General features: G+C 37.5%; 1 protein-coding gene across 2 annotated transcripts; it reads right to left on the minus strand.

Annotated features, from left to right (window-relative positions):
* Positions 1 to 674: 674 nt before the first annotated feature.
* Positions 675 to 16874, minus strand: smpx (small muscle protein X-linked). Of its 2 annotated transcripts, none has more exons than XM_086306724.1 (5): positions 16783 to 16874; positions 12142 to 12201; positions 7742 to 7828; positions 6695 to 6838; positions 675 to 1657 (listed from the first exon to the last, which is right to left on the minus strand). In XM_086306724.1, the coding sequence occupies exons 2-4, from the start codon at positions 12175 to 12177 to the stop codon at positions 6698 to 6700; spliced, it is 264 nt and encodes an 87-aa protein (XP_086162850.1). In that variant the 5' UTR covers positions 12178 to 12201; positions 16783 to 16874; the 3' UTR covers positions 675 to 1657; positions 6695 to 6697. The 2 variants fall into 2 exon arrangements, with proteins under 2 accessions (XP_086162850.1, XP_086162849.1); XM_086306723.1 differs by lacking the exon at positions 16783 to 16874 and adding an exon at positions 15315 to 15471.
* Between the last annotated feature and the right edge of the window lie 1888 nt (positions 16875 to 18762).

Genomic DNA, 18762 nt, shown 5'->3' on the forward strand with positions numbered 1-18762 from the left:
CCCCTGCTACGCCTCCATAACCTATTATGTTGATCAATTGTTCTCTTAATTCTTCAAACTTGGTTCAACCTATCATGTTCGGGACTCTCTAATCAAAAGGATTAGCCTAATTATTATTTATGTGTGTAAGCGTGTTTTTGCATTTACCCCTCTGTACTATAAGCTTTTGACCTCCACATGACTGAGTAGAAACTCCTATGAGCACGATTGCAATGTGTTTATAAACAATCATTTATACATATATAATCTTCAATGTTATTCACTTGGGTAAACAGCACTTTTGACACCCTTTTAAGAAGCTCTCTTCTTCTCTTATCTGATCACAAACAAGTGCAAAGTTTCCAAGCAAACTGTCTTAACGTCCTGTTATCTGTCTCTGCAAGCATTTTGTTTTTACATTGACCTTTTACTACACTCTGTCACCTTTCACTTATTCTACTAAAAAAAATCAAAGAGAAAACAAAACAAGGATTTTCAATCAATTAAGTTTAAGCATAAAAGCAATTACTTATGAGTAAGTTTTATCATAGCTAAATTATCAAACACCCAGAAAGTCCTAACATGATCATAAAGCCCCTTATTTCAACTTAAACCCCAAATCCCCCCACTTTATGTGTCACTAGCAAACACGTTAAAATGATCTGGTGGTTTGTCTATGCACTTAAAACACCTCATAAAAGTGTCATAATTTTTTTATTTCATCACAGTAACATTAAATTTATATCCATAAAACTTTAGTTGTGTATGATACATGGTTGCGCCTCAACATTTTAACAGTAACATTACAGTTATACTCTCAAAATCTATATTAGGACATGACATATTGGCCTAAACCCACTCAGCAATGGGCTAAAATTACCCTTTTCTTCATTTATCCAGCTGTAGGTCTTTAGAAATCTCATTTCTTATTACACAGTTGGTTAACATTACAAACAAACCAAACAATACTGTAGCGTCGGCATCTATCAGTAATATTAAGACACTTGCACTCCTGTTGTCTTTTGCTATAACAGATGGAGGCATAAGTGATAAACCAAGTTTGGACAGGATTTTTAGAACCTTTTTGATTTATTGCAGTGTTTTTTCAAGACATTTTGGGAAACATCACAATAAACAACAAACGTATGATTATTTCCCCCAAAAGCAGTACAGCTGACCTTAAACCCCACATACAACATTAACAAAGGAAACATTTATTATTGTATCAATATAAAGTATCAATATAAATCAGTGGTGAACAGCTGAAGTGTCGCCACAGAGTTTATTTGTTGCTGAGATGGATTCCTCGAATTTATATTCATTGTCAATAAAATGTCCTTTTTAACCATCTACTTAACAGAAAAGCAGATAATATGCTAAACAGTATGTTGTAATTGTAACACAAGTCACTCACTTCTAAAAGTCCAGGTAAATGGTATATTATCTGAAGCAAGACTGTCAAGAATATTTGAAATTGTTGTATAAATTATGATTTAATTGGAAAGATAAATAAATATTTCTGTTAAACTACTGATTGGAGGAGAGTTTATAAAAACTGAGGCATTAGTATCTCCAAACATGTTGGGATTGGGGTTGTATTTTGCCATTCTTCAGAGTCAGTGGGCAAGTCTGTGTCTATGAAGATTATCTGCTTTCCTCTCCGCCTGGCTGGAGAATCCTGGAAGAAAACAGGCAGATAAAGGCATGGTGAGCGATTTTCTTTGGCTGCTATCAGCCGTCTCAGAGCTGCCGACCTCTGACAGACTGTCTGTGACGTTCTAGACGATGAAGAGAAGGCCAGTTTACTACTGGTAGCTGAAATATAGAAACATTCTCATGCGCAATTAGCGATGCTGACCCTTCAAAAAGCCTGCCTCATATTCTTGAAGTAATAAACAAGAAATCCATTTTTCCAAGTTTTGCTTTGATTTTTTGTCTTCGGCTAATGTTGGTCAGAGATTTGCTTCTCAGCTCTTGGCCAAAAGTACTTGGACAGCCATACTTTTCTCTACTTCACATCTGGGGTTCTGTTTTGTAAATTGAGGCCCATTCGCTCCTGTAAAGGAAATTCATAATGCTGCTGTAAACAATGATAATTTAGTTAATAAAGTGATCCAACTCTGTGCCAGCAGTTTTGGGAAATTTCCGGCCTGTTTCAGCAAGGCAGTTTCCCCATGCATGAAGCCAGATTCATAAATAAAAGCGTTTGCCAGTTTTGAGTGGAACTTCGTGTCCACAGTCCTGTCCAATGCTTTTTGCACAGAGCAAATCCCTGCAGGCAGCTTCCAAAATCTTGTGGAAAACCTTTCGCCAAAGAACCTAGGCAGTTTTAGCAGCAGATTAATATCCACAACTCTGGGAAAAAATGGTAAACAAACACAGATGGGTTTGACTTTCAGGTGAACACTGGAATGAAAATTGCTAGAGGTGCTGTATCTGTGTCTCCATAGTGTGTTCTTTATAAACTGCATAAAGAACTGATAAACAATAATAACAATAATCATGATAACAGATGTATGAGGATAGTGTTTATATAGTTTATGTAGATGCAAGCTAATAAATATCTATGAACTTCTATTATGAAACCAGTTTAAATTTACATTCTTTTTCTTTTTCCCTTGTGCAGAATACTAAACAGCTAGTACGTGGCTGCTGTTGTTGTTGCTGTTTGGAATAATTTTCCATGTTAAAACTTAAACCAGCTTCTGCTTTTGTTATTCCATCTCTTCTCTCCCTCATTTAGAACACCTACACAGCACACCCACGTGGCTTGGGCTGGGCACAGCAGCCGCAGTGCTTGGATATTGTGGTTTCTGTGTCCTGCTGGGAAAGTTGCAGCACAGACTGCCACTCAGCGCTCACACTCATTTTCTAAAACACACACACACCCATAAAGTATAAATATAGCATCTGACTCAACCTGTCCAGCCCCCACACACACAGAGGCATCAACACACACGATGCTTGACCCAAAAGGCTGAGCGGCCCACACTGACTCCATGTGGTGAACTGCAACTACTGCAAGTAATTATTGCGTATCCTCACCAGCACCATACAAATAGCACACATTTACAGAGATATGAGTAGACCAATTTGAGTATCCGGTTAGGGTATGATGTAAAAGATATACAATAGCACCATTTGTTCTCTTACCATGCATCAAAGAGACATACTTTAGCTAATATCAGTGTGTGCAAAGTTGAGGTAAAAAAGTAAAAATAAAAATAAAGCAGCGCTAAATATTTATTAAAAGACACTATATCACAGACTGTAATTGTTGCAAGATGCCAGTGTGACTTTTTAACTCTACATATCTTTGCTCTAGACAAAGATGTGTTTGATATTCTTACAGGTGTCTCTCGTGGTCATTCATGAACTCTTCAAACAGTTTGGAGACATTGTCAACTCTGCACATAACCCTTCTTATATAGTGGTTATATAGTGAGGATTCTCATATTAAACACGGTCAGAGTTTCAAGTAGTAAGGGTCAGCATGAGTCCAAGTAAGCTCAGGCTTCAAACTGCTCTAAACAGTTGGCCTCCAGCTGTTTTTTTTTCTGCTCTTGGCCCTTTGTGATGTTAGTGAGAGTGGATCTCCCTAATATGGTTACCTCAGGCACATAGCTCCCATCCACCTGCTCCAACTGTGAAAGTTTGTTCACTGCTTATCCATTCTTTAATTAGCCGCAGTGACTGACAGCTGGCTACACTAGGAGGAGGTTAAAAAAGCGGGGATTAAACCCTAGAAACCTGAACTGCTTCAAGGAGAAGTATTTTGTTTAAAAACAAATCTCAGAATGCAGCTCAACTTTCAGCTAGGCTAATGCTAAAAGATGAAGATCTATAAAAAGCTATGTAGACAAGTGAATAGCTGAAGGTGTAATTAGCTTTATGTCGCTGAAATGATGTGTTGTATTAATATTCAGGCTGAATGGCTTGTGACCACTGTTTCATGGAAGACAAATAGCGTATTTAAATTTAACTAAGCAACTCTTGTAAGCTGATTTTAATATGGTAAAAGTGACCATGAGCACTTGGTAACTGCAGAAAAGCATTATGTATTATGTAACTCTGTATCCAGTGTTTTCAGGCCAGTCAGCATTTCAGAAAATTTCCCTCACCTATTAAAAGGGACGCTGTTTTATAGAGCTTGTGATTAAAAGACTAAATCCACTGTTTTATACCACAATTACAAGGTAATGAGCATAATATTTACCAAATGGAAAAAATCTCCTATCATCTTCATTTTTGTGGATGTTTGCGTTTTTCACTCTCATCTTCTGGGTCAGATTCTCAGAAGCTGCTGATTCAAGACTGCTTAATTATGTTTTCTAGGAGGTTTACAGTTTGTTTTATGACTCTACAAGAAGTAACTTTTGTTTGCAGAAACAAAGGCAGCCAAGTGCTGACTTCAAGGAAAGGTGGCATTAAAGGAAGAGGACAGTGGATTAACTGAGGAGTTGCACCAAGACAGATGTAAACCTACTCTGGTAGAGTCCAAGAATAAAAGTACAGAGCTAGAAATGAGGTCAAGTTTACCCTAACTTGCAAAACCACACTCAGTAACACTTTCAGATAGCCTCAATAAAACTGAATATTAAAACCCCAATGAATGTAGGATTTACTGCAAGACTTAGTTTTACCTAGATGTACCAAACAAAACAGTCTACTTCTATTAGATCTAATTCCGAAAGGATTGTACAAAGAAATCTTACCAATAATTGATGCATTCAAGGTAGCTGTAATGAAACCACTACTGTAAAAAGCCTTTACTTGACCCAGCTGTCTTTGTTAATTATCTCCAACCTTCCTTATTTCAAAAATTCTTAAATTGCAGTCCTGTGAGACCTCAGTGCAGCATTTGATACAGTATCACTGACCACAGTATTTTACTACCGAGATTAGGATATGTTAAAGGAAATGTACTGTCTTCACACACGAAAGGGAATTTTGGAGTTCCACAGGGTCCTGTGCTGGGTCCAGTATCATTTATCAAACATGCTTCCCTTAGGCAATATTTTACAAGGCTGTTTTCTTGCATTATTTAAGATTTAGGACCTTGCATAATCTAATCAGAAACAATTTGTCTCAGAGTGATACTGAAAAGCTAGTTCACAAATTAATTTGTAGATTGTTTTAAAATTTACCTGAAAAGACATTTGTTAATCCAAAACACTATAAGGAGAGTACTGACAAGGACACGTATATTTCTCCTACATTAGCTTATCTTCATTAAATTACAGTCAAATTTAAAATCATTATCCTTACATACAAAATCTTCAATGATCCCATCATATCTTAAACACCTCCTAGTACCATATTATCCTAACAGAGCACTTTACAGGCTTGCTTATAGTTTTAAAAGTAGAATGGGAGGCAGAGCCTTCAGCTTCCAGGACTCTCTTCTAAGGGAATCAGTTCCTAGTTTGGATTTGGGAGACAGACATCCTCTCTACTTCTAAAAATAGACCAAAAACTTTACTTTTGATAAAGCTTATTGTTAGGGCTGGATCTGAGCCACTACTGCTGCTGTGGGACTTTGTGTGGTGGACTGAGCACTTCTTCTCTCACGTTATTTCACTCCCCACATGTTTACATACCGCTGCAGTGTGTCAGAGTTTTGTCTTCTCTCTCTCTCTCAGCTTGTGTTTTCTCCTGTCTGCCTTTGCTTTTTTCTTTCCCCTCAGTCAACAACCAGTCACAGCAGATGACTGAGCCCGTTTGTATTGCAGGTTTCTTCCTGTTAAAAGGGAGTTTTTCCTTCACAGCTTCACAAAGTGCTTACTCGTAGGATTTTATGTTGGGTTTTCTCCAGAAATTTGTATAGTCTCTTCCTCCTATACAAAATGCATTGAGGTGACAGTTGTTGCAATTTAGTGTTATATAAATAAACTTGAATTAAATGAAAAAATCTGAATTGGACAGGAATTGTAGACATGTCTCACATGTTAACTGTGGAGGACTTTAACCTTAGTATTCTTCACTTTTTCTCAGTAACATCAAACACAGTATGCTTCTCTGTCTTTATATGTACACTTTTGTACATACATGTACACGTTTGTCACGTTAGCAAATGATTGACTTTTTTCTTGCACTCAAACTGGATTTGCATCCTCCACAAAGTATTTGCAGTATTTGTGCTTCCTTTCAGTAGTTTGGTTGCGATTTGCATCTTTTAGTCTGGACTTTATAAACCCAGCCTATCTACATCACGCATCACACAAAAGACCTGCATTAAATATCAAATATTAAAATAAGCAGCTGTTACATAGTATCGATGGAAACTTTAGTGCTGTCAGGAAAGGGTTCTGATAAGTACGCATATTACCAGGTAAGGGACAAGTAGAAATTGTATAAATGGCCCCTATTTTGAATTTAAGCTCCTTATAACTCAATGCACAACCATACTTGCAAGCGTGATTGAAATCAAACTTTTTACTGTTTTTAGGTACTGTGTACCTACTCAAAAACTAAAGCTACAATACTATTGGTACTGCATTTTATTTAAAATATAGTTTTAGTGTTTTTCTTCCTGGTTTTGGAATTTTTCCTTTTAAAGATTACATTAAAAATTTAACTTTATGGAAGTTTAGAGATTAACTTGCACATCCTATATAATATTTTTAGAAAATAATTTTCCTTTTTATAGTGTATTGATGAAGTTTTATTTTCTTTGGAATCTTGCAAAAATGAAGGGAACTACAATCAAACCTACATGTTACTCCTTGGTGACCCATCGTAGTTCACTCTTGGCGTTTTGTATCTCTGAAAGGTTAACAGCAGGCCCAGGTAGCTTCACTGCTCCTGGCAATTTCTTCTCCTCTGGTGACTGGGCTGCAGCGCTTGGAGGTGAAGGATCCTGATTTAAAAAAATAAATTGTGTGTGAGGTGATGGCAGCATTGCTTTTACCTATATTTAAAGAGAAACTTCATCATCTTATAAAGGGACAGATTGCAATGGAAGCTGCTGCTTAAGATGCCTATTCATAACAATGTGAGCTTTTAGGAAAGGCCTTAAAGAGACAGCAGCAAAAACTACCTGTGTCCGCTAGAGTATAAACTGAAGAGCCTCAGAGAAGGCCAATATAAGATAAGTAAAATAAGAATAAAAAGGTGTAGCTAGAAAGTAGCTTTCTAGTTCCTTTTTAATGTCAATTAAATGCAGTTCTCAGGAAATTAATTTTGTAGTTTTTTGTTATATCTTATATTATACTATATTGTGTTATAAAGTGATCACAAAATAAAATCTGCTTAGAATAAGTAAACAAAGTTAAGGAAATGTTTCTTTTATTGCCATGCCACACACTACAGCATTTATAGCCCAAGTTAATTTGCAAAGCTATTCCCTAGATTGGCCTTTTAAATATGTAAAACTCAGCAACACGTACACAGTAGTTAGTAAGAAATGCTAATTGTACAATAAAAGCTTACATTAGAAGCACAAAAGTGGAATAGAGCCAAACTAGGAAATGTCTGAGTTTATTTTTTTAGTTTTCAAGACGATATTAGCATACATTTGTATCCATATTCAGCTCATTTGGGTCAGGAAAATTCAAGTTGTAAATATATGCAGATCCCTGAGGTGGTCATGCGTATGTTGAATTTACAATTTAAATGTGACCACATTGGGGGAGGGGGAAAGCATCAGCTCCACAAGCTGGCACAAGCTGTGTCTGTCTTGCCCACTGGCATTAAGGTGTGGGTAGAGTGGGGATGAGGAAAATGCAGACCAGTGGACTGGGTGTGAAATGTGTTATCTCACCTCTTCTGTTTCTACTGTGTCCTCTCTCCTCTTGACAGGATGTCCCGCCCCTGGACGCAGAGCTCCCATCGGGATGTTCAAATTAGCCTGAATGACAGCAAAAACAGCCAATGAGACCCTTTCAACACTTGATACTCAACTGTCTGCGGTGTGTGTGTGTGTGTGTGTGTGTGTGTGTGTGTGTGTGTGTGTGTGTGTGTGTGTGTGTGCGCGTTCAGGCTTCTGCTGTTTCCTCAAAACCCAATGTTTTGATTATGACCACTGCTTCCTTGTTATCATCATGTCCCTAAAAAGAGACTTGTGTTTTTATGAAAATTGGGAGAGACATGCTTAAACATAGACAGACAGACAGACAGACAGACAGACACACACACACACACACACACACACACACACACACACACACACACAAACATACACACACACACAGATAAGAACGATCTACCTGCTAACTCGATGTTCTACTGCTGCCTGCCCCAACGTCCAACCACCTGGATTTGATGTGTTTTGTATTTGTACTGTAATGTATTGTATATAAGCTCACATTGTACAGCTGTACAGAGTGGGAGTGTGATGTGTGTTAACGATGTCTGTGGATGTTGTTCTATGAAAGAGTTATATATTTTACAGACGTTAAGGTTTTGAGATTGGTGAGGGAAGGTAAATCGCCTCATTCGCAGCATGTTTGCTGATATGTTTGTATCACTGTAACGTTGCTTTGGCTGGAATCGTTTGTTGTCTTTATGCTTGGCGTGCCGTCAGCATTCATGTCCTTGCACACCACTGGCACAACCCAAAGATTAAAGGAATATTTCACCCCAGAATGAAAATTCAGTCATTGCGCTTCAAAATCCATTTTCAAGAAAACAAAACCACATGCTGTAATTCAATCTGAGCCTCCCATGCATAGGAAGAAAATGTTTATTGCAGCTCAGGCTTTTATTTTTCCACCAGCCATTAAAAGATCATGAACTTTGAGAGCAAACCAGTAGATTTACCTGATTTATTTGGATACGAAAATGCCCAGTTGATCCCCATAAACCATCTCAGTTTCAGTTTATCTTTGTAGTTATGTAGTTTTGTTTATGTATTTGACAACAATAATTTTAAATGTCCACTAGTATCAGCTTTTCCCCCCTGACTTCCTGTGACAGTAAACTTAACAGCTTTAGACATTTGGGCAAAGCAGACCAAGCATACATATCTCAGTAACCTGATTTTCTCTCAAATTTTTAAAGAAAAACAACAAAACTATTAAAACTATTAATGATTCAAGTAAGTTACTCCCAGTAATTTGACGAAAGAAAGTAATATAACATGAAGTGACATAAAGTCAGCCAACTAGACTGAGCTCCTACATAACACGGGGACTGAAATTTTAAGGCATTTGCCACATTTGGCCAGCTGGAAAATCATTATAGAAACTCATGTTTAACTTTTACGATTAATGAATTGAGGTTTAGATAAACATGAATTAAATATTTATCTGATTGCAAAGTTAAGTATACAGAGTTCTAAGTTTAGAAAACATGTGATTTGGCATGTTCTCTTTTGTTCAATACCTCTTCAGTACAGCACAGAAACACATGCAAGATATAATATAACACTTAAACAGCTGATTAAGAGGTTAAGTCTGTGTTTTAACCTCATATGTTTCCCTGTGCATGTACAAGTCTTTCATTCATTCCTCATAAAGTTTAGATCCAAGATATTTTCTACTCATCATTTTAATAATTCTAATAGTCTTAGCAATAACCAGGCAAGAAAACACTGGTAAATTCCACATTTTGTAGGGGCACAGCTGTTGCATAAAGTAGAGTGTATGTGTGAACTTTCGCCAAACAGCTTATGCAACACACGTCAGACCATTTTTTATCTAAATAACAGCACCAACGCTCCAAACCTCTACTTATTTATCACCATTAACCTTGTTGCTAACCACATCCACATATACAGTATGTGAAGTAGAAGTGTGAGAGAAGCTGTCTGAGACGATACCCTATAAAGTCAACACTAGCTGTGAGTCTGGGAAGAGGCTGAGACTGAACTACAGTATACCTCCGCATTTTGATTGATTCTGTTAATGTTTTTTGAAGGTGAACTAATCCTTTAAGCTTGCCTGCTGACTAGCTGTTGTTATAACTTTATGTGAACATGAAAGGAAAACCTAGATAAGAAGAAAGACCTCAGTATCTGACAGGTAAATGGAAGAAAAACAGACTCACAGACTAATCCTGTTGAGAGAAAAACAAACAAACATACAAATAAGCTCAATAGCCAGACTTCTTGTTACTTCCACATTGTAGTACCATTATGTCTGTATTATATAGGAATATGTTAAACTGAATTACCAAGCCGAGTTTAAGACTTGAACTACAGATTTGATTTAATTTACTTGACTGTCAACTGTTTTCAAAAGCTTAACAACTGAATTCCCTCAGACAGCCTCTGGTTTCCATTTCTTGCGTATGTGTTTTTAAAGTTGCTTTCTTAGTCAAACTGTTGCTGCTCTCTGAAGCAGCTGTAAACAGAGCCTGTTGTGAAAACCTGCTTTTACTGATGCTCAGCTGACTTAGTACTTTACCCCTATAATATTCTCGCATTTATGCTGGCCTTTCTGATTCCACATCATCTTCTTCCTTTTACATGGTTGCTAATGCTCCTGAATCTCTGGCAACCCATGAGGTTGAAATATTAGGGCAACATGGAAAAGGGTGGCTTCAAAGGTGAGTCATTCCCTCATAGAGTTACATGTTTAACATGGTCAACTTTAGAGCACTAATAAACATTTGCACCCTGGTATAGAAAACTCCTGTAGTGTTTTGGGTCTTTCGAGCTAATTCATCCATTCATAAGAGCTGTACAGAGTTTTTTTATTTGTTTGTTTCTTTTTTCAAGTAATTCTAATATTACAGGTATAGGTAGCATGCCAGTCATAGATAGGCAACCAGATGCTTTCTGCAAGGCTGATCTCCATTAATTTAAGTCATGACAAGGACCTGTCCACTTTATTAGTGTTGTCGGTGCCTTCAAAGCATTTTAATTTAATAATGTGGTCCACTGTGTGCGGTACAACAAATCTGTTTGGTGAGTGAAATCTTAGTACTTATTAGTCTTTTATTTAACAATAATTAGCAGGTAAGTATGTCTGTGTACAGCTTATGAGGGAAGTTTGCTTTTGAGGCATTTTGTAATATAGATATCTAACAAATATTATGGTTTGCTATGTGGTTTATCTATTAATGGCCAATTACAAAAATGTCTTTGTCCCACTTTTTGTTAAGTTAAATTCTAGTGCTATATTTGTATTTTACTTGTATGCACCAATACAGCCTATGGTTGCAGCTTGAAGGGTGCAAATGTTTCTCTGTAACCATGTCTACCAAGGCATTTGTCATTATCACGCTTCTTCTGTAACAATGCAAAATTTCCCTATGGGTTCATTTTAAATGTCTTTATTCAAAAAAACACAGAACATGTTTAATTTACAACCTTTTATCCTTATTTGCAAACTGATTTTGACTACATTGACTTTGTATAACCATCATCTTTACATGACTATCGTCCATGCATGTGTTGGCTCTTCCCAAGATCTTTGTTCCTTGACATTGAATTGGCAACAGGTTGCAAATAGACATCCTGAAAGTTCTAGACTTGTCTTACAGACTAAGAGGAGGCTAAGGACAAAAGTTGAATTAAAAAAAAAAAACACCTAAATGCAGAAAATCATCATCTGATGGAATATTAAAGGGTATTTAGGCAATAATTAATAAATGGAAAACAATAGCTGTCTGCAACCACCTTTTGAAAATGTTTGAAGCTAAAGCAATTAAAAGATTTGTTATTGATGAGCTAAAACGTGCAAAGCTGCTGACACTGAAGTATAAAGAGGTTTTTATCATCCAAACATTTATAATGTGAAATCGCATTGCTTTTTTTCTTTGTGATAAAGTGATGATGGACTCTTTGGTGGAAACTGAACTGTGAACCTCATGGTTGTACTGTTAATAAAAAAAGAAACTCTGTTCTGATGCCTATCCCATGGTTAGACGTGAAAATGAGCACAATGAGAAGTGAGCTGATGGAGGAAACACACAGAAAGCCACCAACACAAAGAAACTGCTCTGCATATGTTCGCCTTGCTAAAACCCTGCACTAACAACGCCTTGATAATGTATACGCACAGTTTAAACTCAGCATTTGCCTTCGTGAATAAATACTTTAATGTGGAAACCTGAATTTGTCTTTATTGAGGAGCAGGAAGAGTTACTGTGCATTTCAGTTGTCTTCTATTCTGCCTTTACTTTTGTAAAGTTAATATCATGCAGGAGGTAACACACAACCTTTTGAAGACACATCCACCTTACTGTGCATACAGATGGAAAAAAACAAACTTTTACCTGAAGGGCCTTAACGTTGGTCGAAGGTTTGGACATAATCCCCCTGGTGAGTCCGCTGACCTGCAGGAAGCATAGATCACAGACATTCAGGTGTGTTGGATCTTTGTTCTGTGTACTTGTGAGCGTGTGTATGCATGTTGGGGGCACTGGTACTCAGTTCCTGTGGTTTTCACGGCCTGGGATACCATTTCAGTTGCTTAGCGACTCTTGGGGAGTTAAGCAGGCAGAGGAACTGTTCTCTGAATCATTCATGAGAGGGAGACAGAGTGACTGCCAGTATAAAAGTACCTCAATTTCACTTTTGGGATGACTTTTGGATTGATGTAAAGGTAAAATAGAAAAAAAAGGCAAAATAGAAAAATTTCTACTACTACTGTCAAATTTTTTCTTGGAGATTCTGTAGTTTGGTAATGTAACACGGTACACAGCAGTGTGAATGATAAACGTCACTTTTGTACAGTTTTTATTGCTATAAAGTTGTAGCTGAAGAGGGAAACTCTTCAAAATTCCAGTGTGCTGCTTCACCACCTTTACTGCTATGAACTTTTTTCAGCCAAATGTATTTATATCACAACACGAGCAGAACCTACGACAGAAACAGCTGTTTTACCGGGGCGAGCAAGGCACGTATTGGTTATTTAGTGCAATCTAAAAATAGACATCAATTAAAGTGTAGGAAATTGAAAGCAATCTTGCTCCTTTCATCTCAAACAATGTTGTGTGTTATAAGCTTATCTTATTGTGTGTTTCCACTATCTTTTCAATTACTGCCATGTGTGGACATAGCTGTCACTGCGTCTTTAGTGGCTGGATTAACTCTAACTCATTCTTACAGTCAAGAAAGCTGCACCCCACTTACAAACCAAAAATTCCCATTGGTGCCACCAAATTGTTTGCGAAGTGGTAAAGCCAATGTGTGACCCACTTGACACTGCGACATAGACTGTAATATAGAGTGGTAAGTTTAGGTAAGAGTAGTGAGTAATATAAAAAACTAACCAGCACCTACCAGTTTTAATATAAAATTCTTTATTAATATAAAAATTGAAATAAAAATCACTTTTATATAAATGAATAAAAATATGGAAATATGAAATTGTACACATGGAGTAATTTCAAATTGAATCTTTATTACTGCAACCCATACAGTACCGTCCTGGCCCATTAGGGGCTGACATTTTTGGAATCTCTGCTCTAGGACATGGACATCTTCATGGACATGTCCATGTCCTGTTAACAAGGATTAACCAAAAGAAAATGCTAAAAACAATGTATGTCTATATCCTAATCAGTTAAACTGAAATTAAGACAAATCAAAAAGTCTAAAAGGAAGAAAATAGCCTGAATGTAGTTAACACTAGCAGTGGGTTTTTATCCCATGTAGGTCAGAGTCTATATGCTTGTACTGAACGAGGTTATGCTCCTGTCTAGTAGTTAGGGCCGCTTTGGAGTAAATGGATGCATATCTATCAGCAGCATAGACAGTTGCAAGTAGTGATGGTCTGACTGTGTAACCTTCCACTACAATAGTGCTGTACTTTGATGTCATTACTTATTCACAAACCAGTATTATTTGTTCACTAATAATTGGTTCACTAATATCTCACATCCTCCAAAGTTGACTGACTCCTATAAGAAAAAACAGAGAAGTCACTAAAGCCTGTTTAGATGGGGTGAAACTGAGCACTCTGGTAATCTAGGAAGTGAAGCGTACTAGCGCATGTTTAATGTTGTATAAGGGAGTATGTTAACCCAGATGATGGTTTTCCAAACCAAATATGGTTGAGATTAGAAGTAAGCTAAACCAAAATTTCTTAACCCAACCAAACAGCAATTAAAAATAAAACTTTAGTCTCCTTGTCAAAGGTCAAAAATCTGTCTTTGTTTCCTCCACCTAACAATCATTCGTTCTTGAAGTAGAAACACGTCTGTGTGTCTTTTAAGGATCACTTACATGGGTCTTTTCAAATGGAACAAAAGTGTCTCTCACCACTTTGCAGTTATTTTTTACTTGCTCCCCTCCTTTTAACTATAAATAAACTACAAATCCACTCCAAGCAACAAGTGGTTAACTATCATTAAAGTTTCCACGGCCTATTTATCTTATCTCCTAGTAGCTACGAGGGCCAGATGTCGACTGGTTTCTCCAATGTCCTTGGTACAACAAAACGAAAGAAGGAAAAAGCTTTTCTGCCCTTGTGAGTAAAAACATGGATCCCGCTGAAATACACAGTACACACATTTCCACTACGTGATGATATTAATGTTGGCTGCCCGTAGCAGCCGCCTCAGTGACGCCACACTGCAGAGTCTGAAAAGCCCTTTCACTTTGCACACTCATGTCTGTCATGCAACGAGGCAAAGAGGCACAGGTGAATATATTATTTATGCTTTCAGGTTTTTTAAACCAGATGCAACACAGTGGTATGCCAGTTTATTTCATGAAACCTGTGAAAAAGTCTGTATGCCTGCATGTTTTTGCTTGAACATCAATAAAACTTTAAAGAGGTGCAGCTGTGCATATAGGTTTGTCTCACTTTGATTACAGATATGAAACACAAGAACAGTTTCAAACTCATGTGTGAAATACCAACATAAATAATGCATAAAACAATTCATTCTAACTTTAAATAAAATTCTTTCCTTTCTTGCCAAGAGTGTAACAGAAAGATCAAAGCCGCTCCTAAATCTGTACGCTTAATATTTAATAGGAGATGATTGGCTTAGCATAAAGTCTGATTCTGCAAAGTGAAAACATTTTGAGGTTTCATGGACTTTAGACTTTCATGGCTGGAAACCTAAGAATTTCCAGTGATTGCTAAGGTAGGCTGACCTTGGGACACTGACACTGTATCTTGCATCCCATTCAAATCCTTCAAATCCTCCTCTTTCTCCAAATAATGAATCACATAAGGTCATTTTATTTCCCAAGTTGCTGGCTGTTGATTTATTAAGAATAAATGCAGTACATCAATTGCTGAATAACCAAACTCAATAAAGAATTTGGCTTAAAATTTTCCCTGCCATACTCTGAGTTCTCCTTAGAAACTTACATAATAATCCTTTTAAAAGCCACAGAAAGCTGAATGACTTTGACAGTAATGCCATCAACTGTCATGCCAATAAAAACACAGCACATAGACATAACATTATGTAAAGGAGACTGAACTTACCAGTCGATGAAACAACTCTTTCTTCTGATGCTTGCTTTTTTACACCCACTGCTCTTGTTTATTTGACTCCTCACGCACTATTTGCCTGTCTTCTCTCCATCTCTTTCTCTTCCTTTCTTTTCTCTCCTTCTCCCTCTCCCTCTTTCACGCTCACTAACTCTCTCTCTCTTTGCCTTGTAAGTGGTAGGAGGATTCCTCTCATATCTGGGATTTGTTCTCACTATAAATAGACGAGTGATACACAGAAGGGACCTGCTTTCTATCTATGCTCACATGGACACACACAGCGACGGACCAAAACACAGTCAAACAGACGCACTGAGCACTGGAAACAGCTTAATTTGCATAGATTTTAAAGGGTTATTTTTTTAAAACTACATTTACAAGATTAGTCAGGAGCAGCAAAACACATTTAACTCCAAGACCATAGTGACTTTAACACTTTTTACATGTATTAATTCATAATCCACACTCATTTTAAAACTCTTCAAATAAGATCCAAAAGTTTTTAAAATTTTTAAATGCAGACCACTGAAATGCAGCACCGTCTGCATATATGATGTTTACATATTTTTAAGCTACAGTGAGATCTTTGTAAACTTAAAAAAGATGATTTTTCTCGTACCTGACTGGGCCAAACACCATTTAAAAATCTGATGCTTTAACCATGAACCAATCAAACACAATGTTGCCAGCTTCTGTTATGGCTGCTTTTATGATATTTGCTGATGCAAACATTTACTTAAGTTATATTTACAGGGAAATAATGCGAAATAGATTCAGGGCATTTCAGCATGAACCAGAAGCTCTCATATATTGTAATGTTCTGATTGACAAAAAATAAGGGACTCACGTTAGGATCAAACTTAATTTTTAAAAATTACGATCCAGCTTGTCTGCCAATGTAATTCAATCTCATTCAGCAATATTTATGATGACTTGATCCCTAATTTCAAATTGCTTTTAAGGTTTTAAACAATTGCAGAAAAATGCTCCAGTTAAGAATGAACCATGAAACTGTCTGCTAGATTATCGGATGTTCATTCGTTCATAATGAGAAGTGAGGTCACTGATTTAAGCATTTGGATTTTTTTTAATCTACTCATGTAGCAAAATGTTCCAAAGAGTAAAATAATTTCACTGCAGCTTCATTCAGAAAATAAAACATTTTACTCATGAAACTCAAATCTATCTGTTTATATGGCATTCAGAGATGAGATGCATGGTAATTTTTAGCTCTTCATCAAACCCTGACACTTGAGTCCCGAAAACACCCTTTCCTAATCTCAGTGACTAAAATGGGACTGGCCTATTTCTACCCCGACGCACACAAACACACAGAAAGAAGCAGTCATGCTGGTATATCTGCGTTTATACACTGATGTACAACCAGAAGCCCAGAGGAGACCTGTGATCCCACAGAGTTAAAGGTGCGCATGTGGCTATGAATGAGTGTGTGCTTTCTTACCTCCTGGTGTGCGTAGCTGCTCTGCCTTGCCTGTGCGCTCTCTGAGGTCCTCTTCGGCTACCTGACCTGTTTCCGCTTGTCCTGATTGGCTTGCGAGACAGAAAACTCCTCCCAGAGTGGAACCCGACCCAGCATCAGAGAAGTAAAATGAGTTTCAGCCTCTGTGCGTCTGTGTGTGTGTTTGTCTTTATTACATTGTGGGGACAAGGACCTGTTAGCACAGTCATGGGGTGGGAACCAGAATAAGTATGGGGACCAAAGAAAATAACTTTTATATTTAATCAAATTTTTTAATTACAAAATACCTGACAAGTTCCCAGAATGCGGTTTCTAGTCTGGTCTAATTTTTCAGTGCTTTACAACCAGCAGAAAAGTTAGATCCCACGATGCAAAGACAAGGATAGGTGTGTGTGTGTGTGTGTGTGTGTGCACTTCTGTATGTTTGAAGTCATTATGACACATTCAACCTACCTTTCTCTCTGGATGTGTTCTTCAAATGAGGCTGTTCACATTTATTGCAGCAAAGCACAGCGATCGTCAGGCTTGTTACACTGACCTGTTGTGTCCCTGGGTAGTAAAATGAAGAGGCTCAAACTGAAAGCTTGTTATATGTTTCAAACTATGCAAATGCAACCCACACACACAGGTCTCAACTGTTGGGAAGGACCGTCCTGGTCTATTATAGATAAACACTTTCATCACTGAATGTGTTTATTGTGTTGTTGCAGAGATCGGGTTGGTGGAGCCCAGAGGAGGGAAAATCCAAGGCATAACATTTCTCGACATGATCTGATTAATTGCAAATTGGCTGTATAAAGTACAAAGATCAAACATGACTGAATCTTGTGGTGCAGGAGAAAGTCAAAGAACTTTTTATGGATATGTAACGATGAGGTTTTTGTCAAGTTGTTTTTTCTGCCTTGATAGAGCAGTCTGTAAAAAGTTCTACAGTATTGTGAAAAAGAAAGTAGACCTAAAGGATTTAAAAGCTTGCAGAGAATTTTGGCCCACTAGTTTTTACAGTGTTGTTTCAGTTGATTGGGGTTTGTTGGGATTTGTTTATGCACAACTCTCTTAATAGTCACCACAGCATTTCATTCGGGTTGTATTCTGAACTTTGACTGAGCCACTGGAACACCTCGATTCTTTTCTTTCTCAGCCATTCTGTTATAGGTTTGCTGCTATGCTTCGGGACTGTTGAACTGTTGCATGAACCAGTTTCAGCCAAGCTGTGCCAGCAGTACTGCTACAGCTTGGCACATTTGAGTCTAGAATACATTAATTTTCGATTCAGTTGGTACAAGATGCCCAGTTCCTTTGGTTGAGACAAAACCCCGTATCATCACCCTTCCACAACTGTGCTTGTCAGATGAGGCGGTCGTGCTGATATACTGTGTTTGGTTTTCACCAAACGTGGTGCTGTGCATTATGGAAAAATATCTCCACTTCATTCAAAGGACATTTGAAATCTGGTGGTTTGTTGTAAACACAACCTTGCAACCAAGTCGTGCAGGTTTGTTATTTTTCAAAGTTCTTCTGCTTTTATAGATGTGCTTAAACTTGCTGATGATCAGTTAATCGGATGCATTTGATTAGCAGCTTCTGGCTGCTACTTACACACTCAATTCCTCTGGATTGTACTTAGTTTTCCAAAGAACTGCATGGAGTCCTGAGAAAATATTCTTTTGCACAAATCTATAATTGAAAGACTTTGAGTATTATTATAGAAAAAACAACTAGTAGCAGAGCACTGGGGTCATATTTCCTTTTTGTGTTGTAATTTTAGTTTCCGGATTTTTTATCTTGGAGCTGGTCCAGCCAGTCACTAGTCGCAAGTCCCTCACTTTTAAACTTTTGACCAGCCACATGCTTATGAAGGCCATTAAGCTCAACACGGCAATATAAAAGCAAGATGGCACACACTGAAACCCCCCCCCCCCCCCCCCTTCCCCGAAGATAACTGAAAAAACAAACAAGCAA

Source organism: Aulonocara sp. 'chitande type north' Nkhata Bay, linkage group LG9 (genome assembly GCF_057382095.1).
Source record: "Aulonocara sp. 'chitande type north' Nkhata Bay isolate Kocher_YH1m ecotype deep benthic linkage group LG9, A_spYH_male_GT1.1, whole genome shotgun sequence".
In the NCBI taxonomy this organism is placed as follows: domain Eukaryota; kingdom Metazoa; phylum Chordata; class Actinopteri; order Cichliformes; family Cichlidae; genus Aulonocara; species Aulonocara sp. 'chitande type north' Nkhata Bay.

Excerpts from the sequence above, each read along its gene's own strand:
- smpx (XM_086306724.1), bottom strand. The coding sequence starts at position 12,177 with ATGTCCAAACCTTCGACCAACGTTAAGGCCCTTCAG. Across the intron at positions 7,829-12,141 it reads CCAACGTTAAGGCCCTTCAG|GCTAATTTGAACATCCCGAT; the intron begins GTAAAAGTTTGT and ends GCTGTCATTCAG. Across the intron at positions 6,839-7,741 it reads ACACAGTAGAAACAGAAGAG|GATCCTTCACCTCCAAGCGC; the intron begins GTGAGATAACAC and ends TTTTTAAATCAG.